The 14,975-nt window shown below is 56.1% G+C and overlaps 1 protein-coding gene across 1 annotated transcript in view; it reads left to right on the forward strand.

Annotated features, from left to right (window-relative positions):
• Positions 1–11: 11 nt before the first annotated feature.
• The window catches only part of ITPK1 (inositol-tetrakisphosphate 1-kinase), a 130,886-nt gene continuing 115,922 nt past the window's right edge, over positions 12–14,975 (forward strand). Inside the window, exon 1 of the mRNA XM_004698767.2 lies at positions 12–153. Coding sequence (XP_004698824.1) covers positions 59–153 — 95 coding nt within the window. The 5' untranslated portion in view covers positions 12–58. The remainder of the gene's footprint in view (positions 154–14,975) is intronic.

The following is a 14,975-nucleotide window of genomic DNA, read 5'->3' on the forward strand; positions in this document are numbered from 1 at the left end:
GCCAGCCTCGGCCTGTGGGCGATCTCCTCCGGCCGCGGCCCCCCGCCCGAGGAGGAAGATGCAGACCTTTCTGAAAGGGAAGCGGGTTGGCTACTGGCTGAGCGAGAAGAAAATCAAGAAGCTGAATTTCCAGGCCTTTGCCGAGCTGTGCAGGTAAGGGGTCGGGGCGCCGACGCCCGGGGACGCCGGCCGGAGCCCGGTGCAGTCCCGCGGCTGCTCGGGGAGGGTAGAGCCGGAGGAGAAGCGGCACTCGGGGGTCCGGAGCCCGAGTAGCCTGGTGGCCGGCGGGTGTGTGCCAGGGCGGCGATGTGGCAGGCACCAGGCTTCCAGGTGCACGGAGACCCCGGTGGGGAAGCCCCCAGGTGTCCAGGGCTCGGTGGGCGTGCTGCAGAGGTGGGCAGAGGAGGCTGGGGAGACGGGAACTCACCGGCTGAGCTAGCGGCTTAAGGTTACTTTCCGGACTGTTTTCTCCCTTGCCTTCTCCCCAATCGGTGCTGACCACCTACTGTGTGCCCCGCACGCACTGGGCTCACGAAGCTGTCATTTATTCGAGTCGCCGGGTTACGCCTAATTAAAGCGAGTAGCAATACTTGGTGTGTGCATGAGGATTTGCTGTCTCATTAGAGCCTTGGCACCAGCCTTGGGGATTAGCCCGGGTGGTGAAGGGGCCACGTGTTGGAGAGGGAACCGGGGGCAGAGCCCGGGGTCCTGCCAGGGAGTGGCTGCGCAGAGGTGCCCAGTCCAGTGCACGTAGCGTGGAATGGCTTTCCGCCATTTGAACTGCCAGCGGCCCCCACCCCCCAAGCTGGTGTTCTGTGGTGGAACCCTTGGTTTAATAAGCTCACATTCTTCCTAAATTACTCAAGTTTGCAGTCGAGGGTCAGGTACAGCTCACCTTGCTGTCGAATGATGGCTCTGCCTCAGGGAAGCACCCCCCCTCCCCCCCTGCACTCCCCCCTCCCCCCGTGGCTGACTCCTGCTCCAAGTGAAAGTCTGAGAATCTGCTCCTGACGCCATTCCCAGAGGATCCACTAGGTACTCTGGTGTCCCTGGTGAGTCCCCCAAACCTCTTGTAAGACATGAGCAGTCTGCTTGCTTATCACCTGGTGAGAGGAATGATGGGTCTTAGCTGGTCTCTGCAGGCAGGTGGGGGAGTGTGAGGAGGGGTTGGGGTCACTTCTGTGCCCCTCATGCCTGTCCCAAGAGCCTGGCTCTGTACCCGTCGGCCTTGGCAAGATGTCCCCTGCCTTCTTCCTGGCTGGCTCCCTGAGCGAGAAAGCAAGCTCTTCGGGGTGCCAAGGGGGACCCCTGAAAATGACCGGAAAATAGGAGAAACTCACAGGCATGGGTTTGAAAATGGACCCTTTGCACAACGCACCCCTGGACCTTGCTCCCCAGGTACTCCTTCTTGTGGAAAAGACCCCTAGAGGCTCTGAAAGGAGCCCAGGGGCTCAGTGGCAAAGTGCTTTGACTGCTAACTTGGAAGGATGGAGGTTCGAACTCAATAGCTGCTTTTTGGGTGGGGTCGGGGGTGGGGAAGACCTGACTATCTGCTCCCATCTAGGTAAGTCTTGGAAACCCCGTGGGGTGATTCTCTGCCCTGTCCCGTTGTTCCTGGAAACAGGGTTTAAGGCCTTGAAACTTGAAGAAACCGGTAAGCCCCTTTGGCAAGCCCAGAGGCTTGGGGTTCAGCTCTGCTCCAAGATGTTTCAGCCCCCCACAGTCTCGTGATCTTGGGGTATCCTGGTTATGTTACCTTGCACCCCTCTGCTGCGTCTGTGTATTTGTGGCATCCTGGGTTTGCACCGGAGGCATGAGCTTGTCATCAGCTTGGTATGCTACTCTCTGTAATTAGCTTCGAAAAACAGTCCTCGCCTGGACTGGCAGCTAGGCCCTCGTGCTGGCCCTGCAGATCCACTGCCCCCACCCCCGTTAGGCACCCCTCCAGTTATCTACAAGGGGGAGGGGCACAGCAGGCTGTGGTGTCAGGCGATGCTGCCAGAATTGGGGGAACCAGAAGCAAAGGCCTTTATACCTCCCACTGTGTCGTGCACAAAGACTCGTTTTTTTGGCCCAACTTGCTGGCTTTCAAGGGAAGGCAGAGGACCCCTGGGCCATTCTAGAACCCTTGGAAGCCCATTCCCCACTCTATTTCCGCCGAGGAAAGCTGGAGATGGCCCTGTCACTTACAGGAATGAAAGGGCCACATGAGAGTTTGTCCCCCATTTTCTTCTTTCTCACTTCCAGGGCAGCGCCCCCTGGTGGCCACAGGTCTAGACTGGCTGCAACAATCGTTAGGACTAGAGGCCAGAGCCCATTGGCATTACCTGGTCAGGTGTGAACGAGGGTACGATTTCAGTGGCTTGAACATCATCTTGGAGGGACAGTGGTATGTTTTTAGACATTGGGAACCTGGGGGTGAAACACTCATGCATTGATAGATGATGAATTTCCCCTGGATCCCCTAATGATAAAGTCCAGAGATGTGAGCCTGGCCGACTGGATGTTTGGGGCAGTGTCAGCACCGGAGAGGATGACCGAGTGGCCGGGGATGCATTGTTTAGTTGAGTGTCAAGCCTTGTAAAAACCGCAGAGCAGGAAGGGACGTGGGAGATGATCTCTTCCAGACCTTAGTTTTCACAGGTGGAGAAGCAGGCTCGAAACTTGTGCGCCTCTTCATGACACTTCTAGAATGGGGCCATCCGGTGACCTTGAGGCCTGCCCAGAAAGCAAGTCCTTTCTTTTTGGGACTCTGCTCTTTCCCTGGGGGTCCAGCCCCTACCATCTTGTCCTCACGGACCCTCTCCTTTCCAGGCTGAGCCGTGGTCTATGGAGGGTCCTAACTATGCTTTATTTTCTGGGGCGGTGGTGGTGGTAGTGGGGGCAATGATCGTGGGGGTGAGGGTGGGGATGGTGGCGGGGGTAGGGGTGGTGGCGGTGATGATGGTGGTGTCGGCCGTGGTAGGGCTGGTGGTGGTGATGGCCGTGGTGATCACTGTCCATGGCCTTAATGGGTGATTGGAGCCAGGTCCTGGAAAGAACTCCACCTGCGCGGATACCTTGCGGGGAGGCACAATGGCCAACCCCTTGAACTTGCTGGCGCCTTGGGCCTGGGCCTCTGGCTGTGAACAGATGGGCCTCTGAGTCAGCTTGTTTTCTTGGTCCTGTTTGTTCCCCTGGCCCTCCTCCCCGGCTTCCCCTCTCCTCGGGGGACAGAGCCCTGGTTGCCCTCTTTTACACTCTTCCACCCCACCCTTCCCTCCCTAACACGGAGCCCCTTGCCGCTTCCTCCCACCCACCCCCTGTGCGGTTTTATTTCAGGATGCCCAGAAGGGCCTTGAGGGGGAGAAACAAAGACAAAGCGCTGGTAATTGGGACTATAGGGGGTTTCTAGATCCCCAGGGTCCCCTTTTGGGAACACTGGCCGGCTGACCTAGCGTGCCCTCTGTCATCATCTCTGCTGGTCTCAGTCTCCCCTGTTCCCACCCTGCCCTCTGCTGCGGCTGCACTCGTGTTGCAAGAGGCGGTCGAAAGGCTCTCCAGTGCCCACACGCACACTTTGCTATAAGATTGGGTGATCGCCTGTAGCTTTTCCAGGGTTGGTAGCACCCAGGATAGTAACTCAGGGTGCCCCCCACCAGTGGACCTCCCTCTGTATCAGACTATACAGAGGCTATAATCATGCTTGCTATCAGTTTTAATCATAGCCTTAGAGATGGTCAGTGTAGTTGTGAATTGCGTTAAGTGGAGTGTTTCTTAGAAGCTCTGAATACTGACCAAATTGCTTGATAAAATCTTTCCATGTGGGATTACAGTATTGGATGCCTGTTGGATTTTTCTTTTTTCCTTTATTACTTGATTCTCAAAAGAGTTATTGATATAGGTTCACAAATACTACTTACCACGTGTTACAGTTAGCACTCTGAAAATACCAGCATCATTGGAAGCTGCAGCATGTACGTGAAGACCAGCATGTGCTCAGAGCACACGAGCGCCAATGCCGTTCTAAGCAAGCGCCATTACTCTCAGTTAATGAGGAGGACTCTGACCTCTGCACATCCCCAAACTCAAAACTCATTGTCGCGAAACATTCTGATCCACAGCGACCAGGAGGACTGACGAGAGCTGCTCCGATGGGTTTCCGAGGCTGTAAATCTTTCCAGGGGCATCAAGCCTCATTTCTTTTCCCCAAGGAGTACCTGTGGTTTTGAACTGCTGACTTTGTGGGTAAGCAGTCCAACTCGAACCCATCAGGGCTTCTTGACCTAAGCCCATGAGAAGGTTGAAGATGTAAATTATCGTAGGGTTTTCAAAAAAAAAAAAAAATTATCGTAGGGTTTCATCCTTGTAGGTATGTTGATAGATGGGAGCTAGGCTTATGAGAACCATTTCTGTTATTATAACTAGCCATAAATAGCAATATCTTAAATATAAAATAACGAAGTCCTGCTAAAAGTACCGAACAAAAGTGTGAAAGCAGGTTGATATTTTGGGGTGATCCCCTCTGACAGGGTCACCTGGTGCAGCTCGCTGGTGCCCACATGGAGCTCGAGCCTTGTGGCACCCAGGCTTGGTGCCAGGTGCAGCGGGGGCAGAGCCCCAGCCCTTGTGGAGCGCAGGCTGGGCTGACAGAACACTATCTGGGCAGTGTGCCTGGGCATGCCAGCCCTGGCCCTCGGGCCTTCATTTCTTCCTTTAAAATGGGACCATCTTGAAGGCCTCTCTGTTTCTCGGGCTATGCTGGAATTCTCTGGAGAGAGGAGGCTCTTTTCCAGGGTTAAATGCTACCAGCCTGTGGGTGGGTGTTTTTTTTGTTGTTTGTTTGTTTTAATACTTGGATTTGGCACCACACTGAGGGGTGGGGGCGGGAGGAGGTGCTAACGTAGCCTTCCTCTGCAGCTGTGCACCAAGAATATCTGTAGCCTTGCCGCGTAAACAAACACTTGTCCCCGGGCGGTGCCAGCGGTTAACATGCTTGGCAGCCAACCAAGAGGTTGGAGTCCACCCAGAGGCCCCTCGGAAGAAAGGCCCGGCGATCTACTTCCGAGAAAACCAGCCATGGAATCCCCTGGGAATGACAGGGCCGCCTGACTCAGAATTGACGGGAGGGCAACCTGTTAAAAAAGTCTTTTTTTCTTTGAACCAGCCCTGGTGGTGTAGTGGTTAGGTGTTAGGGTGCCAACCATAAGGCCAAGCAGTTCGAACCCACTAGCAAACTCCATGGGAGGAAGACGAGGCTTTCTTCTCCTGTAAAGAAACCTTGGACACCCCCAGGGGCCGTCCTACCCTGTCCCGTAGGGGCGCTCTGAGTCGGCATCACTTCATCGCAGCGAGGCAGGTGTAAAGCTGCTACAGTTCTTGAGGCCCGAGCCTCTGGGGTTTCTTCCCCCAAGGGTGCCTCTTGGTGTGGGGACATTCGGCATGCCTGAATTTAAGCTTCTGTGTGACAGTTGGCAAGTGTAGGTGAAGCCCAGGGAAGGATGCTAAGGGATGTCTTTGTAGGAACTTGAGTTTGGTGGCTTGAAGCTTAGGCTGGGCCACTCACCAGGGAGACGGGCCTGGCCGGTACCTGACCCAACTCAGTCTTGGCCCGGATCAGACTTTGTCCTCCAGAACCCGAATCTCACACCTTGGGAAGGCAGCACCCATTTTATGGACGGGGACACTGACGGACGACGGCAGCTTGAGGCTGTTTCTTCCCAGCAGGTTGGTTGGCATATGATTTACAGATCGGACAATTCAGTAGTTCACATCCAGGAGAGCTGTAAATTCACCACCACAGTGTCGGTGTTAGAGCATCGTCTTCATTCTTGCACTCAGCGTTACTAGCCTCCTGTTTCTCTCCAGAGGCTTCTGGTTGTTGTTGTTGTTGTTGTTTTTAAAGCTTGGAGATTCAAGGAGCATTTGTGGAGTTTCTGGAAAAGTCTGAGTTGCCATCAACACCCTTGTTATCACCACGAGCTAGCATGTATTTTGTTCTTTGTCTTTTTGAATATTCAACATGTTATGTGCCATTTTAAACAGCAAGACAAAGCCAGAGGCCTCAGCGCACACGGTGCAAAGGCAGCCAGCTTCCTTGTTCCCCGGTTCCAGTTACTCCGGGCAGCACTGCCGGCACCTGCCTGTTTCTAGAGGCACTTTATGCAAAGCCAGTGTGCGTGCATGTGTGTGTACATATGTGTGCAAATGCATGCACCTCTCTTAGTGCATTCAGTTTTGCTCTTGGCTTAGGTCACTCCACACAGTGTGGAACTGGAGAGAGAGATTCCCTATCTCTCGGAGAAGGTTTTGTGCTGCGGACCTCCTTTGGTTTCATGGCCGCCTGGCGGGGTGGTTGGAATGATGGACCCGACTTTTCCCTCTGTGGCCACTGGCTGGTGTGGTCAGTGGGGCAGTGTTTGGCCTTGCCCATTTGTTGCTTGGGGCCCATTGCCATGGGGCCAGAGGGCACATGTGCTGCACATTTTATAGAAGCGCCGCAGTGAGTCACAAAGGTGGGGCTGGGTCTCTCTTCCAGGGGCAATGACAGCAGCACCTGTGACCTGCATGGTCCCCAGTCGACACATGGGTTTGATCCAAACACCCAGCTGGAGTCCTTGCTGTCAGTCGAGTGAGACTCACGGTGACACTTGGGACACAGAGGAGCAGCCCGCCACATCTTTCCCCCACAGAGCAGCTGCTGCGTTCAAATCTCACCGGTTCATAGCTGAGCGCTTTGACTGTGGCGCCACTAGGACGTCATTGGCCAAGCACGGGGGTGGACAGTTTTATGTTAGGCTCACGAATCCTGTGTTGTGAATAAGATTGAGGTGCCCACGCTACTGGCCGTGCTCTGAGGCTAGTGCATACCTGGGGACTGGGGGCCCACTCCTAACCATCGTGCCGCCCTGTGGTCAGTGATGGCATCCCCCCAGTGTGGTTCAGTAGATCGGGACACCTGTTGGACACTTGGTGAGGAGCTGCAGAGGGCACGGAGAACATCCATGTTGCGGTTGTTAGGTGTCCTTGGGTCCGTCCACGGGCTGTTGTGTATGTGGACTGTGGAGACTCCCAGAACACTCAGGAGGCTCTTCACCATATAGAAGGGGGCCCTGGTGGCGCCATGGGTCAGGCATCGGCCTGCTAACCACAAGGCTGGCTGTTCAAGCCTATACCAACCACTCAGAAAGATGAGGCTGATGGTCACATACCCCCGGTCAGTGCTGTGCTGGAGGGTCACTGTGGGTTGGAATTGACTCATGGCAGTGGGTATTGTATGCGTAGGAGTCAGGGTCGACTCATAGGCAGAGGAGCTACCTTTTGAAAAAAAGCAGCCTTCCTTTTAGAAAGTGGATGATCAGAAGCTGCTCCCCTCCTTCCGTCCCCTAAAAAGGAGGTGGGAGGAGGATGCTCTTAGGCCCAGACACGCCGTGCCCCTCAGGAGGCCTCTGCAGGCCGCCCTGTCTCTGATGCACACCCTGTTCTGGAGGGAGAAACAAGGCCCTCTGGGCTCTACCTGTCTAAGTCGCACAGTGGAATATGGCAGGGAGCTCTGTCCCCCCAAATCCAGGGTCCCCCTCCCTGTCGGCCAACGCCCTCTGTGTCAGACAGGCCCCTCCTCTGGGGCTGTGCGCTGTTGCAGCGGCCTGGCGTCCAGTGGGCTGTGTGCATGGTGCTTTGTCTGGCCAGCTCGGACGGAGCCTCCCTCAGGAAGCAGTGCCCTTTGGGACCATCACCTCGGCAGGTCCTCATGACAGACAGAGACTTGTGACGGTCCCCAGGGTGTGCCCCCAGCCTGCATTTAGGCTCTGTGCCCCCTGAGCTGGGGGGAGGTCAGGTGGTGGGGGTGAGGCCTGCTGTCACTCCTTCCCTTCCTCCATCAGCACACCCCGAGTGGCTGCCTGCCCGGGGGTAGCGGTGTGACTGGAGCCACAATTGCTCACAGTGGTCAGTGAAGGCCTGGCTGAGAAGGTGACATTTGACTGTGAGGGCCCAGGACCAGGTCCGAGGAGCTGGAAGGCCACAGGCCAGGCCATGTCTGCTGCTTTGTCCACACAGCCCACCTCCCGCCCACCCGCCTGCTGCTGTTACCAGCCCCAGTGCCCTATGCACCTATAGGGGAGGCCTCTGGGGGAGCAGCAGGCAGTCCTGGGTACCCCTGCAGGCCACCTTCCACTTCCAACAGGGCTCCCTGGATCTACTCTGGCACTGGCCACCTGAGGGGCTACTGGGAGCCCCCAGCAGGAGGCAGGGCTGGGCCTCCACTCTGGCTCCCCTGGCCTGCTGGTTGCTGCCTTTTGAGAGCTTCTCTCCTCTTGAAAAAGTTTCCGTCCCAGGGCTGTTGACTTGCAGAAGGAGTCCCGACACACAGTGGTCAAGTGCCTGGCTGGTCTGAGGTGTGAACATACCAGTCTCTGTGGGAAACTGCGTGGAAGTTGCTTCATGACAGCCATGGAGACCCTCTGGGGTGGTTCTGCTCTGTCGGGTCAGGTTGGGCTGCAGTGGGGCTTTATGAGTAGTCATAAAGTAGTCAGGGCCCGTCGAGGGGCTTGTCCTTGTGCAGGAGGACTGACCTTCCTGGGCTCTGGCCGGGCCAGACGTGACACCAGTTATTAGTCTGGAAACAGATGCGGGAGTGTAGCCAGCGGCACTGTGCCACGAAGCGGGCGGCTTTGAAGATCAGACGTGTATTGTCTCTCTGATCTGGAGGCTGGACATCTGATGTCCATGCTTTGTCTTCCCGAACTGCCTGTCCTTGCTCTCTGCCCACGCTCATTCACTTTCCACGCCTTCTCTGCCCACGCCCCTCTGCCTGCACTCTTCGTCTGCGCGCTCTGTCCACACCCTCTCTGTCCAGGTATTTTCTCTCCCATGCTTGCTCTCTCTCTCTCTCTGCACAGTCTCCCTCTTCTGCAGCCAGGCTGTTTCCACCCTGCCAGGACTTTCTGCCTGCTCTCTTGGGTCCTGCTGGCTGATGCTCTGTCCTGAGCAGCCCTTCCGAATCGGGCAGACGCCAGGCTGACAACTTCACAGGAACAAGCAGATCCCCACCTTTTCTCCTGTGGGAAGGGCCAAGGTGGCGCCGAGGTTAAAGCGCTCAGTCCAAACCACAGGAGAAAGAGGTGGTGGTCTGCACACGTAAGAATTACAACCTTGGGGACCCACAGGGGCAGGCCTCCTCTGGGCTGTGGGGTTGCAGTGAGTCAGCATCCACCGGATGGCAGTGTGTTTGGGTTTTCCTCCTGTGGTGCGGCTGCTGGGTTTGAACCCAACCTGTGGTGTGGCTGCTGGACTACCGTGCCACCTGGGCTCCCTTCCCATTGGCGTGTTTTCTATGTGCAGTTATGAGATCTAGCAGGGTAGTGAGTGGGTGGTGGGGAATTGCATTGAACTTGGAGCCACAGGACATGTGACTGGGCAAGTATCCTGCCTCCCCCAGCCTCAGCTCCCCCATCTGGGAAGTGGGCGCTGTGGAGCAAGGCAGGTGGTCAGAGGCTGCCCGCCCCCTCATGAGCGCCCACCTGCCTGGCCCTCCTGCCCTCCCAAGACTGGTGCCTCTGTTCTCCTCTAGTGAACCCCCCCCAATAGCACAGACGCAGATAGGTACCTACCACTTCCCTTCATGTCTTCGTGTGTGTGTGTGTGTGTGTGTGTGTGTGTGTGTGTGTGTGTGTATTCCTGTGTCAGCACCAGACCTGGCCCTGGCCCTGGCCCCTGTCCTGGCTCACTGCCTCCTGGAGGGGGTGGTGGTGGTGAGGTTGGGGTGGGGGGGTGCGGGTGATTTGAGGACTGCTGTGAGGAGGGAGTTTCACTTTCGTTTCTGCCCCAAGCCTCTATCCGGAGGGGAGGAAGCTTGGGGCAGTCCTGGTGTGCCCTGGGAGGAGCACACCTGGCTGGTCCTTCTCACCCTTGGAGCAGATGGCACCTGCCCCCAGGGTGTGGGTGTGGGTGGGGGTGTGTGTCTGTGTGGAGAGCACACCTCGCCTTTGTTTGAGGTCCAGAGCTGGCCCAGTGTGTGGGATGGGAGGGCAGATGAACCTGGGAGGTGGCATGAGCTCCAGATGGGGAAACTGAGGCTCAGGGAGGGCCAGTGACCTTCCTGTCTTGTTTCCCTGTGGAAGGAAGGCAGAGGCTGGCTCCCTGAGTTACCAGGAATACGGTTAATGATCTGAGGGGAACATCAGTTTCACACAAGTCGCAGGGGTGTATTGGTTTCGTCCGAACACCCAGTGCAGTGGGTGCGGAAATGAAGGGGAATCCTGGGACTGTCGCCGGAACAACCATGGCTCGGAGTCGGCACACCTTCATCCTCACAGGAGGGCCCTGGGTAAGGCTGGACTGTTCAAACCCACCAGCCCCCTGGAGGGAGAAGGGTGAGGCTGCCTGCCCCCTGGGAGCCCCATCTGGGGTCTCAGTGAGTCGGAATTGATAGGATGACAGCGGGCTTGGCTTCCGTCGAGTCCTTGTTACCTTTTTAACACTTGCCCAACGCCACAAGGGCGGGTTGTGGATCCAAATGAAATAGAATCCTTGACATCTTCAGTCTTTCCTGAAGTTTATCATGATGATGTTTATTGGTCCAGTTGTGAGGATTTGTGTCTTCTTTTTTACATTGAGGTATATAATACGTACTGAAGTCTTGGATCTTCATTACTAAGTGCTTCTAAGCCTCTTCACTTCCAGCAAGTGAGGTTTTGTCCTTCATCAGGGTGTTAGCGAGACTTTCTCCAATCCCGACTCCACATTCTTCGCACGGTCCAGCCTCATGAGACAGTGAAGACAGAAGACTGAGAACTGGTGCTTTTGAATCACGGGTGTTGGTGAAGACTCTTGAATATACCGTGAACTTGTGGAAGAATGAACAAATTGGTTTTGGAAGAAGTATGGCCAGAATGTGCCTTAGGATGGAGTTGGTGAGACGTTGTCACACGTGCTTTGGACATGCCCTCGGTGGTTGTCACAATGGGCTCCCACACAGGGATGGTTGTGAAGACGGCGCAGGACCGATGGGTTTCGCTGCGTTGTACGGTGGGGGGCCATGAGCCAGCACTGACGTGACGGCATCTAACACAGCAGTTGTTGCACTAGGTCAGTGGTTCTCAGCCTTCCTGATGTCGTGACCCTTTATACAGTATACAGTTCCTCATGTGGTGGTGACCTCCTCCCCCAACCATAAAATTATTTTCATTGCTGCTTCATTACTGTCCTTTTGCTACTATTATGAATCAGGTGATCCCTGTGAAAGGGTCATTCGACCCCCAAAGGGGTCGAGACCCACAGGTTGAGAACCGCTGCTCTAGGTAGAGGTGGACTCAGGTGTTCAATGGTGTTCTTAGGACTTGACCTCTCCCACTTCGGTGTTGTTCTCAGGCCTCACAGCTGACGCTGGTGTGCACCAGGCACTGGGTTAGGGTCCTCACGTAACCCGCCCACAGCCCCTGGGAGGTGTGGCTGTTCTCAGCACATCACTTCCTAATGTAGCTCATCCGGGGTCCCACAGTTAGTGAATGGGTGGTAGATGTGGGTTGCCAACCAGGGCTTCGAACCTGGGGATCTGCAGGCAGCCCCTGGAGGCCGAGTTAAAGCCTAGGCTGAGATTCCGTATGTCGGGTGGAAATGTCATTCACAGCAGGGGTGAAGTGAGAAAGGGACCTGTCCAAATCCTTGCTCCTTGTCTGGGCAGGCTGGCTCCAGGGCTGCCCTCACCCTCAGGTCCAGAGGGGCCTGCATTCGCTCTGCGTGTCCCTGAGCCACGGGCCTGTCCTGCACAGTTCCAAGGTGGGATTGGCATGACCTGTCCCCTAGATTGTGGTCTGAGTGTGGGCATTGTGGTTCCCTCAGTGAGAGCTGCAGGAGAGGGAGCAGGGGATGTGGGGCAGACTGGTGCCCTGGGTTCCGTGGGGTGAAGGTGTGGCTACTCGATCATGTGGCAGCTCCAGTTGTGATTTGGGAGGCCCAGGGATGGGGCACTGTCTCCGGAGGTGGCCACAGGACCACGGCGCTCCCCCACTCAAGGCTGGGTGCCGGCTCTCTCCTTCCGTAGATCCAAGGCTGCTGGTTGGGCTCTGAGGGCCCTGGACTGGGGCAGGATGTGGGCTGGTGTTTTTACCCTGGGGTAGGGCTGCCCTGGGGTGCTGGTGAAGGATGATGCCCACCCGCTGCGCTGGGTGGACCGGGTGCTTGACCCTGCAGTGTTTGGGGAGGGAAACAAGCCCGTGTGATGTAAACACGCAATTAAGCCTGTTGCTGTTTGGCCTGGCCCTCCCTGGGGGAGCTTGGAAGCCACGTTTCCACCAGAACCTCCAGGACTTGGCAGCTGTGCACTGTTCGCTGGGGGATGGTGGAGCCGGAGGGGAACCCCCAGCACCTTATACTCTGGTGGGAACCTTGGTCCCCTGTGGGACCCTCAGCTCTCTGCACCCATCCCGTGGGAGGAGCCTTGGCCACTTGGTGAGCTAGGACACTGCCCTCTGCCATACTCAGCAGAGCCAGATGGTGGCTCTCCACTGGTGTGTGTGTGTGTGTGTGTGTGTGTGTGTGTGTGTGTGTACTTCCATATGGAAGTGGAGGGGTAGGCAGGAGCCCTGACTGCTCCACATCACAGGGCCCCAGGTTAGAGGCTGGGAGTGGGCTCAGGTGTAGGGGTGTGTGCCCCACACTCCTCAGGCCAATGGGATCCCTTATTGGTGTGGCTCTTTGGTGGACCTGAGAGAAGTGGAGTTGACAGGGTGGGGTGGGCTGCTCTGTTTGACCCGTGCCCTCAGCTGTGGTCAGCAGCAAGAGGAACTTCTGGCATTGGGGTCCCAGTTTGAAGGCCCCCCAGCTCAGAGGCCCTGAGATACTGATGTCACGTTTGGGCCCCAGCTGTCAGGCTGGACAGCCTAGCAGCACAGGAAAGTCCCCCAGGGTCTGTTCCTCAGGGCGGCTCAGTTTGTCAGCTGATGAAAATCACGCAGGGAAAGCGAAAGCAAGCTCAGAATGGGGCGCCCCCCCCACCCTACCCCCAGACTTGGCCATACCAGGTTCCCCACTGTCTCAGGCAGATTCACACTGACTTGGGTTAGGGCTCTAAAAAAAAAAAACCAAAAACATTTCCGTTCACTGACAGTGGGTGATCAGACACGGAAGTCCCTGGTGGTGGTCACGCAGCCCATGCATTCTAGCCTGTGCGTGACATGAATGGAAGACAGACCCTCCCCGGGGGGCTTGCCACGTGTCACCCCTCTTGCCTGAGCCCATCCTCTGAGGCAGCCCTGCCGGTGCCTCTGGCCATGCTGTCAGCTGTGCTGAGTGCATACAGTTCGGCCCCCCGGCCCCCCATTTACATCTGCTTTCATGGCCGCCGGTGCTCCCCCCCCCCCTCCGTGATCTTCTATGGAGCTTGTAGGTGGTGGTTCTGTAGCAACACTGACTCTTCCGGGAGTGCCAGCGACTCTCTTCTCGGATCTGATGAAACCTTAGGCTTGAAGAAGACCCCTTGGGGGTTCTAGGCTTGTCCCAGAGCCCGGGACTCCCCCGCCTCCGCCCTGGCAGTGCTGAGGGCCTTGCCTGGGAACCAATTGGGAAACCCCGGGGAGGGAGGGCGAGGGGTGGGTGGGTAACAGTGTGTGGGCTCCCTCTGCCTCCTGTCCAGCCCTAGGGCCTCAGCTTGGATCTTCCTGGGATTGGAGATGTCCCAATGCTGGCCTGAATCTGCCAGCACCTTCTGTCTGTACCCAGCCCCACGCCCAGGGCATGGGTGGCCTTACGTGGTGAGGGATTCTGGATTTTGTCTCCCATTCCCAGTCTGTAGAGCTGGCCACCAGGGCCCACTTGTGGGGTGGTCTGGGCCACAGGAAGCCAAGCTGAATTGGAGGCGGTTTACAACTGTATGGTGCAATCAATGTATTCCATCTCAGGCCGCCTGAAACCAAATCAAAACAAAACCTGTGTAGCTTTTTCCTGCCCAAAGATGCATTTTACACGAGTGGCCATCAGCTGCGCACACTAGCATAGTTCCTTACTTTGAGAAGGCCCAGCTTGTTCGAGACATCCCCACACCCAGTCCTCTTCCTGCCATCCTTCCAACGGGGTTGGGACCCAGGCCGACTGCAGGTGCTCCTCATAGCCCCACAAGTTTGTGATCTCCAGCAAAGCCGCCTTCCACTTGCCTCCTCCCTACCCCCATGTGCTGGTAGAGGCCCCCAGCTCTTCCTTCATGCAGAGCCCCCACTGAGGGGAATGGAAGGATGGGTGTCCTCCCCACCTCTGCAAGCTTTTGAGCCTCTGGAAAGGCGTCTTGACATCAGGAAGGAGTCCCCTGCCCCACCGCCTTCACGGCCCTGCTTCCTGTTCGACGTCTGTTCCCTCTTTGCCACTGACATTCAGAGTTGAACTCCACTCGATTTCTGCATTCTGCTCATAGTTGCATTGTAAACACATTCCTTTAGAATGATTTTAACATTTCACTTTTAACTTGTTACCCATGAAAACTTCCAGCATGAACAAGAGTAAAGTAAAACGAACACCTTCATCCCTCTCAATATCAAGCCTTAACCACGATTAGCTATGATTACAAGCACAGGCCGACCTTGTCTTATTTGGAGGCGCACGTCCTCTGAGGGGTACAAGTGGTTAAGCCTTTGGCTGCTAACTGAAAGGTTGCTGGTTCAGATCCACTCTGAGGGGCCTCAGGAGATGGGCTTGGTGATCTGCCCTTCTCAAAGGTCAGAACCTGATGAGGCTCCTCTGCCTTGAGCAAGGGAGGTGCCCTGGAGTTAGAACCAACTCCAGGGCAACTGGTTCTGTGTGTGTGTGTGTGTGTGTGTGTGTGTGTGTTTTCTTTTTGCAATAGCTTTGTTTTATTTCTCCCCTATCATTTTGAAGCAAACCCCAGATAAGTAATTTTGTATGTAAATACTTTAGTGTGATCGTTAGAAGGTGAAGAAGAGAAAACAACAGTACTGACAGTTGGGGTGGGAGGGACATGGGAGAGGGGGAGGTGGGGGGAAGGGAAG

Source organism: Echinops telfairi, unplaced genomic scaffold (genome assembly GCF_000313985.2).
Source record: "Echinops telfairi isolate 266 unplaced genomic scaffold, ASM31398v2 ScPeMD7_18;HRSCAF=68, whole genome shotgun sequence".
Classification (NCBI taxonomy): Eukaryota; Metazoa; Chordata; class Mammalia; order Afrosoricida; family Tenrecidae; genus Echinops; species Echinops telfairi.